The sequence below is a fragment of the Palaemon carinicauda genome, chromosome 12 (genome assembly GCF_036898095.1).
Source record: "Palaemon carinicauda isolate YSFRI2023 chromosome 12, ASM3689809v2, whole genome shotgun sequence".
NCBI classification, from domain to species: Eukaryota; Metazoa; Arthropoda; class Malacostraca; order Decapoda; family Palaemonidae; genus Palaemon; species Palaemon carinicauda.
The window spans coordinates 153,762,752-153,784,718 of NC_090736.1; the positions used below are offsets into that span (position 1 = coordinate 153,762,752).

The following is a 21,967-nucleotide window of genomic DNA, read 5'->3' on the forward strand; positions in this document are numbered from 1 at the left end:
CTGATGTAGATCAGAGTTCTTCCTGCTCCTGAAGCATACTCCCCAGAATTAAGTCAGGGGCATACATCAAATATATACAAAAGGTTCAACGAATTCAATAAAAAGGGCTAGTGCTATACAGCCCTCTCTGTACCATCATGGGCATTGCCAAAAATGACAACAGAGAAGATTTAACCTTATTGCTCCTCAAAGAATAGGCCCAACTTAATTGGAGGCTATGATCACGACCCTAAAGTACAGATTCACTAGATCTATGACCGGTTTAGCTTTAAACCAACGCAGTGTGCAGCCTACACTAGCATCTACATTGTTTCATCATTAACATCAAAAATTAAAACTAAATAGTATGAAAAAAAGAATAAATAGCCTTGAATAGGAAGCAACACATTGTGGCCTAAGACAAAAGCAAAGAATCTTTGACATGAGAGTGGGTGGGGCTACTTGCCAGTGCTCCCCACGTATTGTTCACTACCTCGTTAATGATTCCAACAGGCATTCTAGCTCCACTAAAGACATTCCCTATTTTAAAGGACGAAAGGTTTGTAAACACGTAAGAATGAATCTCTGCAATATGATTACCTATTTTGGTCCAGCAAATGTAGCACATGTTGTGCTAGGTTCCAACCAGGAGACTGGTAGATAGTCATGGAAGAACTTATATCTGTAAGGATATGTTGTCTGAATGTTCTGTACAGTATGGTCATTATGAGAATTGGGCTTGAATACATTCTGTCCATCCTCTCTATTGTATGGGAGGAAGGGAAGATGATATTTCAATACAAAACTTTACAGTTAAGTAAAGTTACTCGATCATGAGGCTTACCTGCATCATGAGTCTGGTCCAGTACATAACAGAACGACTGCCACACAACAATAGAAGGAAAGTGTAAGAGAAGAAAGGCCAGACATTCTTACCTCTCCTCCTAGACTTATGTTACAACATCTATCTTGGACAAGATGCTTCTTGTCCCATAAGAGAGGGAGAGTCATAACGCAACTTGTCGAGTAGCTACTGCAGGACCAAGGATAAGGTTATCCAGCGACCTATGGGTACTGTAATTCATATAGCCAGTAAAGGCTGTCTGTCATTCCAGAATCCTGCCTTCAGGACTTGAGCCACAGACAGGTTCTTCCTGTAGAGCAATAAATTCAGTATAAGACCAAGTATTGTGTGTGAGGAATTTTCCTCCCGCTGTGGGATAATTTTCAGCATACACTTACCTTGCCACAAGACCGAACATAGCTGGAGAATTACATACCAATACTTCTTCTCAGTATGGGATAGTTTTCAGCATGCACAGATATTCTCTCCCTCCAATAGTAAGGGTTACGGATCGGTTGATTGTCTGGGAGAGGGGGAAGAGTGCGTCCTCTGTACAAGCTGGAGCAGCATGTACCAATACTTCTCCAAAATGAGGGATAGTATTTGGCACATGCCGCTTCCCTTTCTTTCCTGAGAGAGAGAAATAGAGACCATCCTGTGCGTGCGCTCTGCCCCGTACAGGAGCTTTGCATGCTGATGTTTCTTCCTGCAATAAGACAACTCTCAGCACTTGCTTCTCCCAATACAAAACTGAGCCTCTCTAGAGTTGTGTACGCCGATGTTTCCTTCCACTGTAGATGGCAAGTTTTACGTACCGCACCGTCCCTCCAATGGAAAGAGGAAAAGTACAAATCATGCGTATGTGACTCCTATCAATCAGTCCTCCTGGAGTTCTTCGAAGACATCATTTACTTCTTCGAGAAGATGCACCAAAGACACCGTAACAAAGATGAGTCAGAGGAGAAAGATAAAAATGTTATTTTTATTAATAAAATAAATTTTTTAATATACTTACCCGGTGATTATATAAGCTGCTGCTCTGCTGCCCGACAGAAAAACTCTACGTTCAAAATACGCCAGCGATCGCTATGCAGGTAGGGGGTGTACATCAACAGCGCCATCTGTCGAGCAGGTACTCAGTACTCAATGTAAACACAGAACTCAATTTTCTCCTCGGTCCACTGGGTCTCTATTGGGGAGGAAGGGAGGGTCCTTTAATATATAATCACCGGGTAAGTATATTCAAAAATTTATTTTATTAATAAAAATAACATTTTTCAATATTAAACTTAGCCGGTGATTATATAAGCTGATTCACACCCAGGGGGCTGGGTAGAGACCAGCATTAATTGTTTACATTATTATGAGCTAAGTATTTTGTATTTCATTTTAGCAGTTATTCAAAATAACAAACATAAAATAAATAAGTACCTGGTAAGGAAGTCGACTTGAACAATTACTCTGCCTTTTTTAAGTACGTCTTCCTTACTGAGCCTCGCGATCCTCTTAGGATGCTGAGCGACTCCTAGGAGCTGAAGTATCAAGGGTTGCAACCCATACTAAAGGACCTCATCAAAACCTCTAATCTAGGCGCTTCTCAAGAAAAGAATTTGACCACCCGCCAAATCAACCAGGATGCGAAAGGCTTCTTAGCCTTCCGGACAACCCAAAAAACAACAATAAAAAACATTTCAAGAGAAAGATTAAAAAGGTTATGGAATTAGGGGAATGTAGTGGTTGAGCCCTCACCCACTACTGCACTCGCTGCTACGAATGGTCCCAGGGTGTAGCAGTTCTCGTAAAGAGACTGGACATCTTTAAGATAAAAAGACGCGAACACTGACTTGCTTCTCCAATAGGTTGCGTCCATTATACTCTGCAGAGATCTATTTTGTTTAAAGGCCACTGAAGTTGCGACAGCTCTAACTTCATGTGTCCTTACCTTCAGCAAAGCATGGTCTTCCTCATTCAGATGGGAATGAGCTTCTCGTATCAACAGTCTGATATAATAGGAAACTGCATTCTTTGACATAGGTAAAGAAGGTTTCTTAATAGCACACCATAAAGCTTCTGACTGTCCTCGTAAAGGTTTAGTTCGTCTTAAATAGAACTTAAGAGCTCTAACAGGGCATAAGACTCTTTCTAGTTCATTTCCAACCAAATTTGAAAGGCTTGGAATATCGAACGATTTCGGCCAAGGACGAGAAGGTAGCTCGTTTTTGGCTAGAAAACCAAGCTGTAAAGAACATGTAGCCGTTTCAGATGAAAATCCGATGTTCTTGCTGAAGGCGTGTATCTCACTGACTCTTTTAGCTGTTGCTAGGCAAACGAGGAAAAGAGTCTTTAAAGTGAGATCTTTAAAGGAGGCTGATTGTAGTGGCTCGAACCTTTCTGACATAAGGAATCTTAGTACCACGTCTAAATTCCAACCCGGTGTAGCCAAACGACTCTCCTTCGAGGTCTCAAAAGACTTAAGGAGGTCCTGTAGATCTTTGTTGTTAGAAAGATCTAAGCCTCTGTGACGGAAGACTGCTGCCAACATGCTTCTGTAACCTTTGATCGTGGGAGCTGAAAGAGATCTTTCCTTCCTCAGGTATAATAGGAAGTCAGCTATTTGGGTTACAGAGGTACTGGTTGAGGATACTGATACCGACTTGCACCAGTTTCGGAAGACTTCCCACTTCGACTGGTAGACTCTAAGAGTGGATGTCCTCCTTGCTCTAGCAATCGCCCTGGCTGCCTCCTTCGAAAAGCCTCTAGCTCTCGAGAGTCTTTCGATAGTCTGAAGGCAGTCAGACGAAGAGCGTGGAGGTCTGGGTGTACCTTCTTTACGTGTGGCTGACGTAGAAGGTCCACTCTTAGAGGAAGAGTTCTGGGCACGTCCACCAGCCATTGAAGTACCTCGGTGAACCATTCTCTCGCGGGCCAGAGGGGAGCAACCAACGTCAACTTTGTCCCTTCGTGAGAGGCGAACTTCTGCAGTACCTTGTTGACAATCTTGAACGGGGGGAATGCATAAAGGTCTAGATGGGACCAATCCAGCAGAAAGGCATCTATATGAACTGCTGCTGGGTCCGGGATCGGTGAGCAATATATTGGGAGCCTCTTGGTCCTTGAAGTTGCGAAGAGATCTATGGTAGGTTGGCCCCATGTGGCCCATAGTCTCTTGCACACATCTTTGTGAAGGGTCCATTCTGTTGGGATGATTTGACCCTTCCGACTGAGGCAATCCGCCATGACATTCATATTGCCTTGTATGAACCTCGTTACTAGAGAGAGGTTTAGATCTCTTGACCAGGTGAGGAGGTCCCTTGCGATCTCGTACAACGTCATAGAATGGGTCCCTCCTTGCTTGGAGATGTACGCCAAGGCCGTGGTGTTGTCCGAGTTCACCTCCACCACTTTGCCTTGAAGGAGGGACTTGAAGCTTTTCAAGGCCAGATGAACTGCCAGTAGCTCCTTGCAGTTGATGTGTAACGCTCTTTGATTCGAGTTCCACGTTCCCGAGCATTCCCGACCGTCTAGTGTCGCACCCCAGCCCGTGTCCGATGCGTCCGAGAAGAGAATGTGGTTGGGGGTCTGAACAGCCAGGGGCAGACCCTCTCTGAGGTTGATACTGTCCTTCCACCAAGTCAGTGTTGACTTCATCTTCTCGGAAATGGGGATCGAGACCGCTTCTAGCGTCTTGTCCTTTTCCCAGTAAACAGCTAGATGAAATTGCAGGGGACGGAGGTGTAGTCTCCCTAACGAAACGAACTGTTCCAGGGATGATAGCGTCCCTATCAGACTCATCCACTGTCTGACTGAACAACGTTTCTTCTTTAGCATGTTCTGGATGCATACCTGGGCTTGACTTGTTCTGGGGGCCGACGGAAAAGCCCGAAAAGCTTGACTGTGAATCTCCATCCCTAAGTAAACTATAGTTTGGGATGGGACCAGTTGGGACTTTTCCATATTGACCAGGAGACCCAATTCCTTGATCAGATCTAGAGTCCACTTTAGATTCTCCAGACAGTGACGACTGGAAGACGCTCTTAGAAGCCAGTCGTCCAAATAGAGGGAGGCTCTGATATCCGCTAAATGCAGGAATTTGGCAATATTCCTCATCAGCCTCGTAAAAACAAGAGGAGCCGTGCTTAGGCCAAAGCACAGGGCTCGAAATTGGTAGACAACCTTGTCGTAAACGAATCTCAGCAAAGGTTGGGATTCTGGGTGGATGGGGACGTGAAAGTATGCGTCCCTTAGGTCTAAAGAGACCATCCAGTCTTCCTTTCTGACCGCTGCTAGAACTGACTTTGTGGTCTCCATGGCGAACGTCTGCTTTGTGACAAAGACATTCAGCGCACTGACGTCTAGCACCGGTCTCCACCCTCCTGTCTTCTTTACCACTAAGAAGATACGGTTGTAGAAGCCCGGGGATTGATGGTCCCGGACTTTGACTACCACTCCCTTTTGTAGCAAGAGAGACACCTCCTGCTTCAAGGCTAGCCTCTTGTCTTCCTCTTTGTACCTGGGAGAGAGATCGATGGGAGACGTTGCTAGAGGGGGTTTGCGGACAAACGGGATCTTGTACCCATCTCTTAGCAACTTCACAGATTGTGCATCTGCGCCCCTTTTCTCCCAGATCTGCCAGAAGTTCTTGAGTCTGGCTCCCACTGCTGTCTGAAGAAGGTGGCAGTCAGACTCTGCCTTTAAAGGACTTGGTACCTTTCTTCTTCCCGCGTCTCCCTTCGGCACGAGCACCTCCTCTGCTGGAGGCTCTGCCACGAAAGGGCGGAATGAATCTGGACGCTGGAGTGTCCATCCTGGGTCTAGATACGGTAGGCAAAGGGGTGGCTTTGCGGGCAGAGGACGCAACCAGGTCATGGGTGTCCTTCTGAATCAAGGAGGTAGCAATCTCCTTTATCAATTCCTCTGGGAAGAGGCACTTTGAGAGAGGAGCAAAAAGAAGTTCCGATCTCTGACACTGTGTTACTCCAGCTGACAGGAACGAGCAAAGGTTTTCCCGTTTCTTGAGGACCCCGGAAACGAACGAAGCCGCAAGCTCACTGGATCCGTCACGTATGGCCTTGTCCATGCAGGACATAATGAGCATGGAAGTTTCCTTGTCAGAAGGGGAGGTCTTCCTGCTCAACGCTCCCAAACACCAATCCAAAAAGTTAAAAACCTCGAAGGCTCTGAACACTCCTTTAACAGATGGTCTAAGTCTGAAGGAGACCAACAAATCTTAGAGCGTCTCATGGCTAGCCTGCGGGGAGAGTCTACTAGACTTGAGAAGTCGCCCTGGGCAGAGGCAGGAACTCCCAAGCCGAGAACTTCTCCCGTGGCATACCAGACGCTCGATCTGGAAGAGTCTCTCGCAGGGGGAAACGTGAATGCTGTCTTCCCAAGGTGCTTTTTGGACTGCATCCATTCTCCTTCTCCCAACACCCGTAAAGCTCTCTTAGACGAGCGGGCGAGGACGAGTTTCGTAAAGGCAGGCGCGGATGACTGCGTGCCTAAAGCGAACTCAGATGAAGGAGAGCGTGGGGCCGCAGAAATAAACTGATCAGGATACATCTCCCTGAACAGTGCAAGAACTTTCCTAAAGTCCAAGGAGGGTTGCGTGGTCTTGGGTTCGTCGATGTCCGTATGCGGGTCGTCAATGTGTGCAGCGTCGTCATCATCAGAGAGTCCATCATCTGAAAACTGAGGAGGAAGCGGCAAAGGAGTAGGAATCGGCTGGTCAGCTGAGTCCGGCAGCACGGGTGCATGCGTGACTGAACCGGACGCAACGTCATGGAACTGTTGCCCAGTCTGTGAACTGGCAACAACCATAGCAGCGCGGGGGCGCAAAACGTCTACTCCTGACTGTCTAGTCTGCTGTGGGCGAGTAGTGGTAACCACACTGGGTTGCGGAGGTTGACGCACCGCGTCAAAACAAAACAACTTAGGTTGTTGTTGTAACTCGCGAACGTCAACGGAAGGTTCCGTGCGTCGCTGAACGTCAACATGCGGCTGGCAGGGTACACTGGAACGCATGGGTGGCGGGACTCTCACAGCTGGAGTGCGGGAGAAGGTAGCCTCAGCGTCCACTGGACGCACAACCGTGGGTGGTTGTAGGCTAGAGGTTGGTGCAGCGTCAACCTTCTCCGCACGAAAGTCCTGCATTAATGACGTTAACTGTGTCTGCATGGTCTGCAGCAACGACCACTTAGGGTCTACAGTAGCAGGTGCGGCAACAGACGGTGTTACTGCCTGATGCGGTACCGCTTTGCCTCTCTTAGGAGGTGTGCAGTCATCTGAAGACTGCAGCGAGTCCGAACTGACCCAGTGGCTACAACTGGGCCGTTGGACTTGCGCGGAAGGGACCGACTTACGCTTAAGAGGCCGCGAGACCTTGGTCCATGGTTTCTTTCGAGAAACCTCTTCCGCAGACGAGGAATAAATGGGCTCTCTCGTCTTCATGTGGGTGGGGCGATCTTGGTTAGATACGCCCGAAACCACGGAGGGAACGTCTGTTCGCTGATTAAAGCCTCTCGAACCCTTTGGTCGTACGACATTGCTTCTCCCCTGGGCTTGGGAGCTTGCAAGAGGTCCCGGACTGGGAGGACGACAGGCATGAACAGACGAACCCTCAAGCGCAACACTATCTATAACACTTTCCACAACACTACCACTCACTTTGTCACTACCCACAGCACTCTTACACTTCAACTCCTTGACGTCTGCCATGAGTTGGTTACGGTCACTCGCCAATGACTCGACTCTCTCACCCAGAGCCTGGATGGCACGCATCATATCTGCCATCGAAGGTTGTTGAGTGCTAGAAGGGGGATCAGGAGCAACCACTACAGGGGAAGGAATAGGTTGTGGGGCATGAGGAGAGGAAATATCAACTGAGCGAGATGAACTTCTCCTGACTCTATCTCTCTCTAGCCTACGTGTGTATTTCTGGAATTCGATGAAATCGAATTCCGAAAGCCCAACGCATTCCTCACATCGATCTTCCAATTGACAGGCCTTATCCCGACAATTGGAACAAACGGTGTGAGGATCGATAGAGGCCTTCGGAAGACGCCTTGAACAGTCCCTGGCATTACATTTCCTAAACTTAGGGACTTGAGAAGGGTCAGCCATTTTGAAGTAGTCAAAGGGGAATTCAAAATCTATCCAAAGTCGTCAACAAATAATCCAAAATCAATAAAAGAATGCAAGGATGTATTGAAGATAACGTCTGCAAAGCGAAAGCTCAAAACTAGAAATATGTACTTCACCAAATATGTGAAAACCAATCCAGTAAGCAACAGCGAATTTAGTAGGTCTTGCCGGTGGCACGACAGAGAGAAAATTGAGTTCTGTGTTTACATTGAGTACTGAGTACCTGCTCGACAGATGGCGCTGTTGATGTACACCCCCTACCTGCATAGCGATCGCTGGCGTACTGTATTTTGAACGTAGAGTTTTTCTGTCGGGCAGCAGAGCTGCAGCTTATATAATCACCGGCTAAGTTTAATATTGAAAATTGAAGTTTGCCTTCTACATGGTTGTGCAGGACAATGATTTTCTCAAGGGCATTGTAGGGGTGGGAAGCGAATTAATTTGGTCGGAGCGGAGTGGTTTATACCAATCCTATGAAAGTAGTTCGAGCTAAGCATCTCTTGTCGGAACAAACTAAAGGTAAGAAGAGCAGAACACTCGGCGGCAGCAGAACTCCTTCCTCCAACAGACCAACAGAGCACCGAGATGTCTAAGAAGAACTAACTTCCTTAGGTTCATGCTGTCGTCGTAGTTGCAAGGCCACATTTCCGAGGAATAGAACAAAAACAGACATCCTGTCCGACAGAAACAAGTATGCTGCACAGAAAACTCTCTCACATTTACTTATCAGGAAACACTACATATACTTGGCTTCTTCCATTAATATCCCCCGAACACAACAATCTAAAAGAAATCGCATAAGATTAAAACAGCCAGATTATGAGGCAGCAGAGCAGTAAGTCTATACCTGTACTACACTACAGCTGAAATCAAAGTAAAGGTTACTCGACCCTTCATCCAGCAGCAACTACAGTAAAACTACCTCACTAAAAGTTTAAAGGGCCATTCCAGTTTCATTGAAGTCATACTCCTATTAACCCTTTTACCCCCAAAGGACATACTGGTACGTTTCACAAAACTCATCCCTTTACCCGCATGGACTTACCGGTATGTCCTTGCAAAAAAACTGCTATTTACATTTTATTTTGCATATTTTTGATAATTTTTTGAGAAACTTCAGGCATTTTCCAAGAGAATGAGACCAACCTGACTTCTCTATGACAAAAATTAAGGCTGTTAGAGCAATTTAAAAAAAAATATACTGCAAAATGTGCTTGAAAAAAATAACCCCTGGGGGTTAAGGGTTGGAAAGTTCCAAATAGCCTGGGGGTAAAAGGGTTAAAGGACTTAGGTTTCTATTTGTGTAGGATAAAAAAAGAATAATGAAACAGGTAGAAGAGATCACAGTATAGGAGTAAAAAGTTCAAGGGAATCCAGCAGGAAAAAGAAAAGTTTTGGAATTCCCCTCAACTGTTAACAGTGCTGCAGTGCACCACAAGCAAAGCAGTTACTTGCTATAAACCAGAAGATTCAAATGGCGCATGTGTAGTACTAATACTGCTCTCCTGGCAGATCCACACACCACAAATGTGGGCTTTATATCTTATATCAATAACCCAGTTGTTGTAAAATCACAAATTTTTAAGTAATTTGTATTTTTCCTAACATACTTACTGAGAACTACTTTCTTAAGAGGTATCTGGAATCTCCTCTCAACCGACCAGAGTTTTGTGTAGTTTACCCTACTTCCGTTTTCTGTGAGGACTACCCCAGGCGGAAGGATACGTGCCCTGAGGCTAGTCCCGAGCCAGGTCGCATGTTAGCTTGGGTCTCGGTTGTAAAATGGACATTCTTTAATGTTCATCAAAAATATGATATTTTGATTATAAAATAAATTTTTGAATATACTTACCCGGTGAATATATAATAGCTGACGTCTCCGACGGCTCGACAGATTCCAAAAACTCGTGAACGATCGCCGTGAAGGTTGCGGGTGTGACCACCAGCGCCGACTATCGGCCAGATACCGCATATACTTGTAAACATCTCCAGTTCTTCTCAGTCCCCTAGGTCTCTATCGGGGAGGAAGGGAGGGCCTTTAATTTATATATTCACCGGGTAAGTATATTCAAAAATTTATTTTATAATCAAAATATCATTTTTAAATATTAAACTTAGCCGGTGAATATATAATAGCTGATTCACACCCATGGTGGTGGGTAGAGACCAGTATTAATACAATAAAGGCGTATATGTTCAAGAGTTTTTGACAATTATTCAAAAAACAGACTTAAGTATAGGTACCTGGTAAGGAAGCAGACTCTGATTATTACTCTGCCTCATTAGTCCGCTATCCTTACGAAGCCCAGCGATCCTCTTAGGATGCCGAAAGACTCCCAGGATCTGATATAACCAGGGTGAACACCCCTATAACAGGACCTCATCAATACCCTTAATCTGGGCGCTTTCAAGAAACAATATTTTGACCACCCGCCAAATCAAAAAGATTGCGAAAGACTTCTTAGTCTCCCGTACAACCCAAAACAAGATTAAAAATTTCAAGAGTAGATTAAAAGGATATTGGGATTAAGGGAATGTAGTGGTAGAGCCTTCACCCACTACTGCACTCGCTGCTACGAATGGTCCCAGTGTGTAGCAGTCCTCATAAAGAGTCTGGACATCTTTCAAGTAATATAAAGCGAAAACCGACTTGCTTCTCCAAAAGGTCGCGTCCATAATACTTTTAATGGGTCTATTTTGCTTAAACGCTACAGAAGTTGCTATCGCTCTAACTTCATGAGCCTTGACTTAAGTAAATTATGATCCTTCTCACTTAATTGAGAGTGTGCCTCCCGAATCAAAAGTCTAATAAAATAAGACCACGCATTCTTAGACATAGGCAAAGAGGGCTTTTTAACGGAGCACCATAAAGCCTCTGAACAACCTCGTCGCGGTTTAGTTCTGGATAAACAAAAATTAAGAGCTCTAACGGGGCACAGCACTCTTTCAACTTCATTCCCCACAATCTCAGAAAGACTGGGGATTTCAAATGATTTAGGCCAAGGACGAGACGGAAGTTCATTCTTGGCCAAAAAAACCAAGTTGAAGAGCGCATACTGCTTTATTAGTGGAGAAACAGATGTTCTTGCTAAAAGCATGTATCTCACTAACCCTTTTAGCTGAAGCCAAGCTCACCAAAAAAAAAGTGTCTTGAGGGTAAGATCCTTCAGGGAGGCTGAATTTAATGGTTCAAACCTGTCTGACATAAGGAACTGTAGGACCACGTCCAAGTTCCAAGCAGGAGTCGAAATATGACGCTCCTTGGAAGTCTCGAAAGACTTAAGCAGGTCTTGGAGATCTTTGTTATTAGAAAGATCCAAACCCTTATGCCTGAAAACAGAAGCTAACATGCTTCTGTAGCCTTTAATGGTGGATGCAGAGAGGGAGCGACCGTTTCTCAGATAAGGCAGAAAATTCACAATCTGCACTACAGAGGCACTTGGAAGAGGAAATAGAGGAGGACTTGCACCAGTCTCTAAATACCTCCCATTTCGACTGATAGATCCTGATGGTAGAGGATCTTCTAGCCCTCGCGATCGCTCTAGCTGCCTCCTTCGAAAACCCTCGAGCTCAAGAGAGTCTTTCGATAGTCTGAAGGCAGTTAGACGAAGCGTGGGGAGGCTTTGATAAAATCTCTTTACGTGAGGCTGTCGGAAGAGATCCATCCATCCGTAACGGCAGACTTCTTGGAACGTCTACCAGCCATAGAAGTACCTCTGTGAACCACTCTCTCGCGGGCCAGAGTGGAGCAACCAATGTCAACCTGGTCCCTTCGTGAGAGGTGAACTTCTGCAGCACCTTGTTTAGGATCTTGAAAGGTGGAAAGGCATAAACGTCCAGGTGAGACCAGTCCAGCAGGAAAGCGTCTATGTGGGCTGCCTCTGGATCTGGAACTGGAAAGCAGTAAGTCGAGAGCCTCTTTGTCAGAGAAGTCGCAAAAAGATCTATGGTGGGTTGACCCCATGTCATCCATAGCTTCTCGCACACAGTCTTATGCAACGTCCACTCCATGGAGATGACTTGTCCTCTTCTGCTGAGGCAGTCCGCCAAGACATTCAATTTTCCTTGCACAAATCTCGCCAAAGGAGAGATGTTACCTGCCTTAAATGGAGTTCCTTCTGATCCGTGGATCAAAGACCCGAGCATTCCAGACTGTCCAGTGGAGCTCCCTAACCCAAATCCGATGCATCTGAATACAACACATGGTTTGGGTTCTTGATCGCAAGAGAAAGACCTTCTCGAAGTCTGATGTTGCTGTCCCACCAAGTCAGACATGTCTAGACTGAGTTGGAGATTGGGAAAGAGATACTCTCTAAGCCCTTCTCCTTGTTCCAATGGTTTAGGTGAAATTGGAGAGGGCATAGGTTGAGTCTCCCCAGAGAGATAAACTACTCCAGCGATGAAAGAGTTCCCACGAGGCTAGTTCAAACTCTTACAGAGCAACTGTTTTTCTCTTGCAAGTGAAGGACTTTTAACAGAGCTTGTTTCATTCTTGTGGGAGACGAAAAGGCCCGAAAAATCAGACACTGTATCTCCATTCCCAAATAAAGAATAGTCTGGGATGGGGTACTGTAAGTTACGACTTCTCTACGTTCACTATGAGACCTAGCTCCTTGGTTAGGTCTAATGTCCATTAGAGGCTCTCCAGACAGCGATATAATGACGACGCCCTGATTAGCCAGTCGTCAAAATAAAGGGAGGCTCTGAATCCTCAAAAAATGTAGAAAGCTTGCTACATTTTGCAAGGGCCTTGTAAAAACAAGAGGAGCAGGAATGAGGCCGAAGTACAGTGCTCGACATTGGTACATTACTTTCCCGTCCACAAACCTCAGATGTTGTTGAAAGTTTGGATGAATCGGGATGTGGAAGTATGCATCCTGAAGGTCGAAAGAGACCATCCAGTCGCCTTCCCTTACTGCTGCCAAGACAGATTTGGTAGTCTTCAACGTGAAGTTTGTCTTGACAATGAACACATTGAGCGCACTTACATCTTAAGTACTCCTGCAGTGAACGTGGCTGCCAGATCATTGGAGCCATCCCTGATAGCCTTGTTCCTGCAGTGAACGTGGCTGTCAGATCATTGGAGCCATCCCTGATAGCCTTGTTCATGCATGACATAATTGTACAGCAATACATTGACAGCTGGAGAGACCTTCTTACAGGAGATGGTCTAGCTTTGAAGCCGACCATAAAATCTTGGAGCGTCTCATGGCCAGGCGACGGGGAGAGTCTATGAGGCTTGAGAAGTCTCCCTGGGCAGAGGCAGGAACTCCCAAGCCGAGAACTTCTCCCGTGTCATACCAGACGCTCGCTCTAGAAGCCAGTTTAAAAGGAGGGAAAGCAAAGGCTGTCTCCCCCAAACTCCTCCTGGTGATCAACCAGTCGCCTAGCAAACGTAAAGCTCTCTTAGAAGAGCGAGAGAGCACTAGCTTAGAAAACGACGGCTTCGAAGTAGCTAGGCCTAGCGTAAACTCTGACGAAGGCGAACGAGGAGCAGCAGTTACAAAATGGTCCGGAAAAAGATCTTTAAAAATCAGCATGATTTTTTTAAAGTCCATAGAGGGCTGAGCAGCTTTAGGCTCCTCTCCGTCTGACAAAGTCCCCAAAGGAATATCAGTAGGAGGAGGATCAGCCACTTCCTCATCTGAAGGAACCTCGTCCGACAATTGCCGAGTCTCATGAAAAGGAGAGACCTGCCGCGGCGGCAACGCTTGACAGGCAATGTCAACAAGCAAAGGAGCAGCAGTGGCAGTAGAGGAAGCGACGTCACACCGCTGCTGAAAGGACTGAAATCCTTGTGACTGACCAACAACAACAACTGAAGTTGATTGACGCTAGACGTCACGTCGGAACTGCCTTGACTGCATAGACTGAGCAGGCAAAACAACCTTCGACTGCGGTGATTGACGCTCAACGTCAAGTCGAGGCAACTGAGCCGGTCGGCGAACGTCAGGTCGGGGCTGCGGCGGCAGCGGCTGAACGTCAACACGAGACTGCGGCAGCGGCTGAACGTCAACACGAGACTGCGGCAGCAGCTGAAAGTCAACACGAGACTGCAGCGAGGGAGGATCCATGTCACGTGACTGACGTGAAAAACTACTGACATCACGTTTCAAAGCACAAGAAACGTCAGCACTAACGTCAAACGGACGAGTAAATGCTCGTTTGGGCGGCTGACGGCCAGAGTCTCGTTTAGCGTAACGGCGACTCGAAAGCGAAGGTTCATCGTGAACCTGCTCAACGTCATACTTCTCCATAAGGGAGGCAAGCTTAGTCTGCATGTCCTGCAGGACAACCCATTTAGGATCAACGGGAGTCGGAACGGGCCGAGACGACGGTAACGTCTGTGTTGGCAAAACATTGCCTTTACCGCGACCCTCGGACCCCGTGTTACGCTTGCGTTTAATAGGCGAACAGTCTTCCGACGACTGCAAAGGGTCAGAGCTGTCCCAATGGCTACAGCCAGGACGCTGGACCTGTCCTGAAGGGACCGACTTTCGCTTCAAGGGTCTAGAAACCTTGCGCCAAGGTTTCTTTTGCGAAAAGTCTTCGGATGACGAGGAGAACACAGTCTCACCCGTCTTATGGTAAGGGCGATCTTGACGAGAAACGTCCGATACCAAAGAGGGAACGTCTGTACGTTGGTTAAAGCCTCTCGTCCCCTTAAGTCCTACGACATTACTTCTCCCTGGTGCAGGGGAGCCTGAAAGAGGTCTCGGACTAGGGGAGCGACAAGCACGAACAAACGAACTCTCCGCAACACAGAACATGTTTTTTTTTTTTTTTTTTTTGCACTTACTTCACTGATATCGTATTTTTCAATAATTTCACATTAGGCATGAATAAATCTGATTTCTACCTGAAGCACGCAATTCTCCCTTACATCAAAAGGTTATAATTGCGAAATGAGTCGTATAATGTAAGCACATTAGTACAAAATGAAACACACATGCAAAAATCAATAAACATATACATATATATCGAATAAAACGGAAATATATAAAGTTAAAAAGGATCAGTGACTGGGGAGGAGACTAAACACTAGTTCACTAAAGACTACGTTTTCAATCTCTCACCGTACAGTGCCTTGGGACGAGAATAAAAACTAAAAACGTTTTATCCTCTCTCCCCGTACAGAGACTTGGGACGAGAGTAAAAAACTGAATCGAGAACAACGTTACTCGCTCCCAAACTCCTTGTACAGAGACTTGGGACGAGAAAAAAGATCGGATCGTTCTCTCTTTCTCTCTCTCTCTCCGTCTCTCTCTCTCTCTCTTGTCACACACAAGAGAATTGCCCACTCACCCTTCGTCAATAAACAGGTTATTTGACCAAAGGAAAAAACTGAAAGGACTAAGAAATTGAAAATTAACAAGTTCCTTTAAATTAGTATCTAAAACACTTCAGTTTGAAAGAAGAATGAACAAAACGTCAAAATCGATTTACTCTTTCTGCAAAGTGAAACCGTGATTCTCTATTTCTCTATCGTAACGATAGAGCGCAAACTGCGTAGCATAAATAAACCAAACGTTAGTTCATCTTTGAAAAAAACAGCACGAAGACTATTCAAAGAATATATTTCTTAAAATATTTTCTAAAAAATATTCATTTCATAACTCTTACAGAGCAATTTATTTAAACTTAACAAAAATAAAAGTTGAATGGGCTCAACGTTGTTTAACTTCGTTTTCCAAGTTAGGACCGCCTACAAGGAATAGGTAAAGGCCGCATATAAACAAAACATAAAATTTATCGTGATGTTTAGTATAAATGGAAAGCTAATCGAAGAGGCCTAATAAAGGCGGGTGAGATATAAAATATATAGAGGAAAATCTATAAATATCAACAATAATTTATAACGTGATAAAATAATTACTAAAAGCCTTAAACACACTTCCGTACACTGAGGGAAGGGTCGGCCATCTTTACTCTATGGAAAAACCAGAGATAAAAAAAAAAAAGCAAGGGCAAAACACTTTTCCTCTCCTTTCAAAAGCATTTCTTTTGAAGATAGTATTGAATAATCCAACACGGCGAAAGCAATAAAACCAAAACCAAGTACTTCACCAATTCGGTAGAAAACTCAAGGTCATAAAGCGAGTGGAACCAACTTGTCGACAAGACCGACAGAGAAGAACTGGAGATGTTTACAAGTATATGCGGTATCTGGCCGATAGTCGGCGCTGGTGGTCACACCCGCAACCTTCACGGCGATCGCTCGCGAGTTTTTGGAATCTGTCGAGCCGTCGGAGACGTCAGCTATTATATATTCACCGGCTAAGTTTAATATTTAAAAATAAACTGTTGGACAATTTCTTTAAACCTACCTTCTTTAACAGTCAACATGTGGTGCTGGGTTAAAGCATGAACTGCCTCATAACATAAGGGATCAGCTTGAATGGCAGCTCGGAAACTCTTCGCTGCCAAGGCCCGGTTGTCACTGGCTTCGTATATGTAACCTTTGAGTAAGTGTAGAGAACATTCCACCTACAAAATAAGTTTTTTTTTTTTAATTCTCAAAAGGAATAATTTTATAATTGAAGGTCAAAGTAAAATTAGATTTATCTTCAAGTTTGTCAGAGTGCAAATTCATCACATGCACATAATCCATACAAATGCATTACAACTTCATACTCAAAATCTTATTATATATAAAACCAATACCAGCATATAAAATACTGCATATTGTATAAAGTATTTAAAACTATCCCAGGCTATCTTCATATTACTTATAAGTGTTCTGAGGATGAAACAAACATTGTTAGGAATTTATGCAGTTAGCATATCAAATTGAATAAATGTGTGATTATTTCTTCTACAGTATTTCTAAGAACGTTTCCTGTTGAAAAAATGACAAATTAACACTATAGTAAATCAACTATGTTAAGGTACAACAATAGTGACACCAGAATTGCAACAATAGCAGATATAAATGTTGTGATTCCACTAAAGTGGCATCACAGATACAGGAGATAAAGCAGACTAAATGGTGATTAATGTGATCAGTCAATAAATAAGAGTAAATGTCAGAATACTTTGCCATTTCCTCTCATAACCTTAACACTGACATTTTGAGGTATTATACTACCTTTGTGTGATCTTTATATGCTAATACCTTATAATTTGTTATCTTGGTGATGCACTGGTTGTGCAACGGTATAGTATTTGCTATACTCCTATTAATTTGACTTGCAAAAAAAATTAAAATACTGTAAGGAGTAGTCAAGAACAAAGATAAAGAATAAAAGTACAAAAAAAAAGGTACTTAACTTCTCACAATGTAAACCAAGTAGAGAAAGAACTATTAACGTAATAGCAAGGAAAACGACAATATAATTTAATGAATAACTGAGGATATTGATATTGATATCTTTATTGGCCTTTGTTACAATAAAAAAATGTGTTATAAACATTATTAGTACGGCCCAAGTCTATTAAGCATGAAGCTTTTATATGGACAAGATTTAGTTAACATAAAAACAAGGACATGCAAGTGTTATGGCCTAGTTGCCAGATTTAGTTAACATAAAAACAAGGACATGCAAGTGTTATAGCCTAGTTGGAGACTAAATATTCAGCTAAGAATTAAACCACGAGCATAAAAAGAAGTTTGTTTCTATTAGTGTCACTTAAATGTTCAATACCAAGCAAACCTAGTGTAACTTACCGACATAGTATCATCTATTTCAGGAACACTGAGTGGTTCTTCTGCTTTCAAACGAGACAGGTTGTTGTTTTCTGTGGGCTCTAGAACTTCCAATGCTGACTGGAACTCCCCAACTTCAAAGTAACACAATGCAACCAAATACTGACAGGTTGGATTCTGAAAATGATCACTATGGATTACAAAAAGCACAAAATCAAATTAACCCCTGCAAAGAAAAAGTTAAGATTGGTAAGCTTAGTCAGCTTTAGATTTTAAAATTAAATTCACTGTATATTTCTGTACAAATCATTACACACATCTGATCTACTATGCAACAGATGGCTAAATTTTAGATTCATAATTTCGATGAATGTTTTTTACAGAGCTGTAAAAAGTAACCATACCAATTTTTTTTTTATTTCTTGAACATTTCCTCTACTTAAGTATTTTTGGCTTCATTTCAAAATATTTCCTATGTTTCCAACACAGAAACTTTCAGCTGCCTCTCAAACCACTAAAAGAAAACCTATCAAGTTAAAGAAACCAAGATCTGGATGGTCGTAAATCAAAGTTTGGTCATATCTTGCCATATCTTTAAGAAATTTCTTTCTTAAGGTTATTAAAAACAACTTTTATGCCATCATCATCCACCATCAAAGCTATAAATATCATCTCTGTCCTGGGCTCCATTGCTCTTATGAATTCAGGCTCTGTCTTACATGCCTTCGACTTGAGATCCAAACTTACTGTCAAAACTGATCCACATCTTGTATTTTGATGGATAACTGGTATATTGAGACACCTTTCTTTAGCCAACAATGTCATCTCCTCCTTTATGTTTGGTCTAATATTCAGCAAGCCCAGACCACCTCCATTTACTGCCCATAAAGGCCTCTCTACTTTCTATTCTTCTTCACTTAAGGGGTTACTGTACTAATTGTTCAGTGGCCACTTTCCTCTTGGTAAGGGTAGAAGACTCTTTAGCTATGGTAAGCAGCTCTTCTAGGAGGACACTCCAAAATCAAACCATTGTTCTCTAGTCTTGGGTAGTGCCATAGCCTCAGTACCATGGTCTTCCACTGTCTTGTCTCTTACTTGAGGGTACACTCGGGCACACTATTCTATCTTATTTCTCTTCCTCTTGTTTTGTTAAAGTTTTTATAGTTTATATAGGAGATATTCATTTTAAGGTTGTTACTCAAATGAAAATATTCTCTTTTCCTTTTTTCCTTTTCTCACTGGGCTATTTTCCCTGTTGGACCCTCTGTGCTTATAGCATCTTGCTTTTTCAACTAGGGTTGTAGCTTAGCTAGTACAGTAATAATAATAATAATAATAATAATAATATGTTATTTTCATTAGTAAAATAAATTTTTGAATATACTTACCCGATGATCATGTAGCTGTCAACTCCGTTGCCCGACAGAAATCTACGGTCGGGATACGCCAGCGATCGCTATCCAGGTGGGGGTGTGCTCAACAGCGCCATCTGTGGTCAGGTACTCAAGTACTTCTTGTCAACAAGACCTCAATTTTCTCCTCGGTCCACTGGTTCTCTATGGGGAGGAAGGGCGGGTCCTTTAAATCATGATCATCGGGTAAGTATATTCAAAAATTTATTTTACTAATGAAAATAACATTTTTCAATATTAATCTTACCCGATGATCATGTAGCTGATTCACACCCAGGGTGGTGGGTGGAGACCAGCATACATGTTAACAAAGAAGCTAAGTATCCCGTATTTCATTTTATTAGTTATTCAAAATAACAAATATAAAATAAATAAGTACCTGGTAAGGAAGTCGACTTGAACCATTACTCTGCCTTTATTAAGTACGTCTTCCTTACTGAGCGTAGCGGTCCTCTTAGGATGCTGAACGACTCTTAGGTGCTGAAGTATAAAGGGCTGCAACCCATACTAAAGGACCTCATCACAACCTCTAACCTAGGCGCTTCTCAAGAAAGAATTGACCACCCGCCAAATCAACCAGGATGCGGAAGGCTTCTTAGCCGACCGTATAACCCAAAACAACAATAAAAAGTATTCAAGAGAAAGGTTAAAAAGGTTATGGGATTATGGGAATGTAGTGGCTGAGCCCTCACCTACTACTGCACTCGCTGCTACGAATGGTCCCAGGGTGTAGCAGTTCTCGTAAAGAGACTGGACATCTTTGAGATAGAATGATGCGAACACTGACTTGCTTCTCCAATAGGTTGCATCCATAACACTCTGCAGAGAACGGTTCTGTTTGAAGGCCACTGAAGTAGCCACAGCTCTCACTTCATGTGTCCTTACCTTCAGCAAAGCAAGGTCTTCTTCCTTCAGATGAGAATGAGCTTCTCTAATCAGAAGCCTGATGTAGTAAGAAACTGCGTTCTTAGACATTGGTAGCGAAGGCTTCTTGACAGCACACCATAAGGCTTCTGATTGTCCTCGTAAAGGTTTTGACCTTCTTAGATAGTACCTAAGAGCTCTGACTGGGCAAAGTACTCTCTCCAGTTCGTTCCCCACCAAGTTGGACAGGCTAGGGATCTCGAACGATTTAGGCCAAGGACGTGAAGGAAGCTCGTTTTTAGCCAAAAAACCGAGCTGCAAGGAACATGTAGCCGTTTCCGATGTGAAACCTATGTTCCTGCTGAAGGCGTGGATCTCACTTACTCTTTTAGCTGTTGCTAGGCATACGAGGAAAAGAGTTTTTAATGTGAGGTCCTTAAAAGAGGCTGATTGGAGCGGTTCAAATCTGGATGACATAAGGAACCTTAGGACCACGTCTAGATTCCAGCCTGGAGTGGACAACCGACGTTCCTTTGAGGTCTCAAAAGACCTAAGGAGGTCCTGTAGATCTTTGTTGGTGGAAAGATCCAAGCCTCTGTGGCGGAAAACCGCTGCCAACATACTTCTGTAACCCTTGATCGTAGGAGCTGATAGGGATCTAACGTTCCTTAGATGTAACAGGAAGTCAGCAATCTGGGTTACAGTGGTACTGGTTGAGGAAACTGCATTGGCCTTGCACCAGTTTCGGAAGACTTCCCATTTAGACTGATAGACTCTGAGAGTGGATGTCCTCCTTGCTCTGGCAATCGCTCTGGCTGCCTCCTTCGAAAAGCCTCTAGCTCTTGAGAGTCTTTCGATAGTCTGAAGGCAGTCAGACGAAGAGCGTGGAGGCTTGGGTGTACCTTCTTTACGTGAGGTTGACGCAGAAGGTCCACTCTTAGAGGAAGAGTCCTGGGAACGTCGACCAGCCATTGCAGTACCTCTGTGAACCATTCTCTCGCGGGCCAGAGGGGAGCAACCAACGTCAGCCGTGTCCCTTTGTGAGAGGCGAACTTCTGAAGTACCCTGTTGACAATCTTGAACGGCGGGAATGCATACAGGTCGAGATGGGACCAATCCAGCAGAAAGGCATCCACGTGAACTGCTGCTGGGTCTGGAATCGGAGAACAATACAATGGGAGCCTCTTGGTCATCGAGGTAGCGAACAGATCTATGGTTGGCTGACCCCACAGGGCCCAAAGTCTGCTGCAAACATTCTTGTGAAGGGTCCACTCTGTGGGGATGACTTGACCCTTCCGGCTGAGGCGATCTGCCATGACATTCATATCGCCCTGAATGAACCTCGTTACCAGCTTGAGCTTTCGATCTTTTGACCAAATGAGGAGGTCCCTTGCGATCTCGAACAACTTCCTCGAATGAGTCCCCCCCTGCTTGGAGATGTAAGCCAAGGCTGTGGTGTTGTCGGAGTTCACCTCCACCACCTTGTTTAGCTGGAGGGACTTGAAGTTTATCAAGGCCAGATGAACCGCCAACAACTCCTTGCAATTGATGTGAAGTGTCCTTTGCTCCTGATTCCATGTTCCCGAGCATTCCTGTCCGTCCAATGTTGCACCCCAGCCCGAGTCTGATGCGTCCGAGAAGAGACAGTGGTCGGGGGTCTGAACAGCTAAAGATAGACCTTCCTTGAGAAGAATGCTGTTCTTCCACCACGTTAGAGTAGACCTCATCTCTTCGGAAACAGGAACTGAGACCGTCTCTAGCGTCATGTCCTTTATCCAGTGAGCAGCTAGATGATACTGAAGGGGGCGGAGGTGGAGTCTCCCTAACTCGATGAACAGGGCCAGCGATGAAAGTGTCCCTGTTAGACTCATCCACTGCCTGACTGAGCATCGGTTCCTTCTCAGCATGCTCTGGATGCACTCTAGGGCTTGGTTGATCCTTGGGGCCGACGGAAAAGCCCGAAAAGCTCGACTCTGAATCTCCATACCCAGGTAAACAATGGTCTGGGATGGGACGAGCTGGGACTTCTCTAAATTGACCAGGAGGCCCAGTTCCTTGGTCAGATCCATAGTCCATCTGAGA

At 44.3% G+C, this 21,967-nt stretch overlaps 1 protein-coding gene across 1 annotated transcript in view; it reads right to left on the reverse strand.

Moving 5' to 3' along the window:
* Positions 1-21,967, reverse strand: part of LOC137651342 (cell division cycle protein 16 homolog) — an 84,857-nt gene that overhangs the window by 44,305 nt on the left and 18,585 nt on the right. The window contains exons 3-4 of the mRNA XM_068384632.1: positions 17,631-17,786; positions 16,291-16,450 (exon numbers count right to left, since the gene is read on the reverse strand). Coding sequence (XP_068240733.1) covers positions 16,291-16,450; positions 17,631-17,786 — 316 coding nt within the window. The remainder of the gene's footprint in view (positions 1-16,290; positions 16,451-17,630; positions 17,787-21,967) is intronic.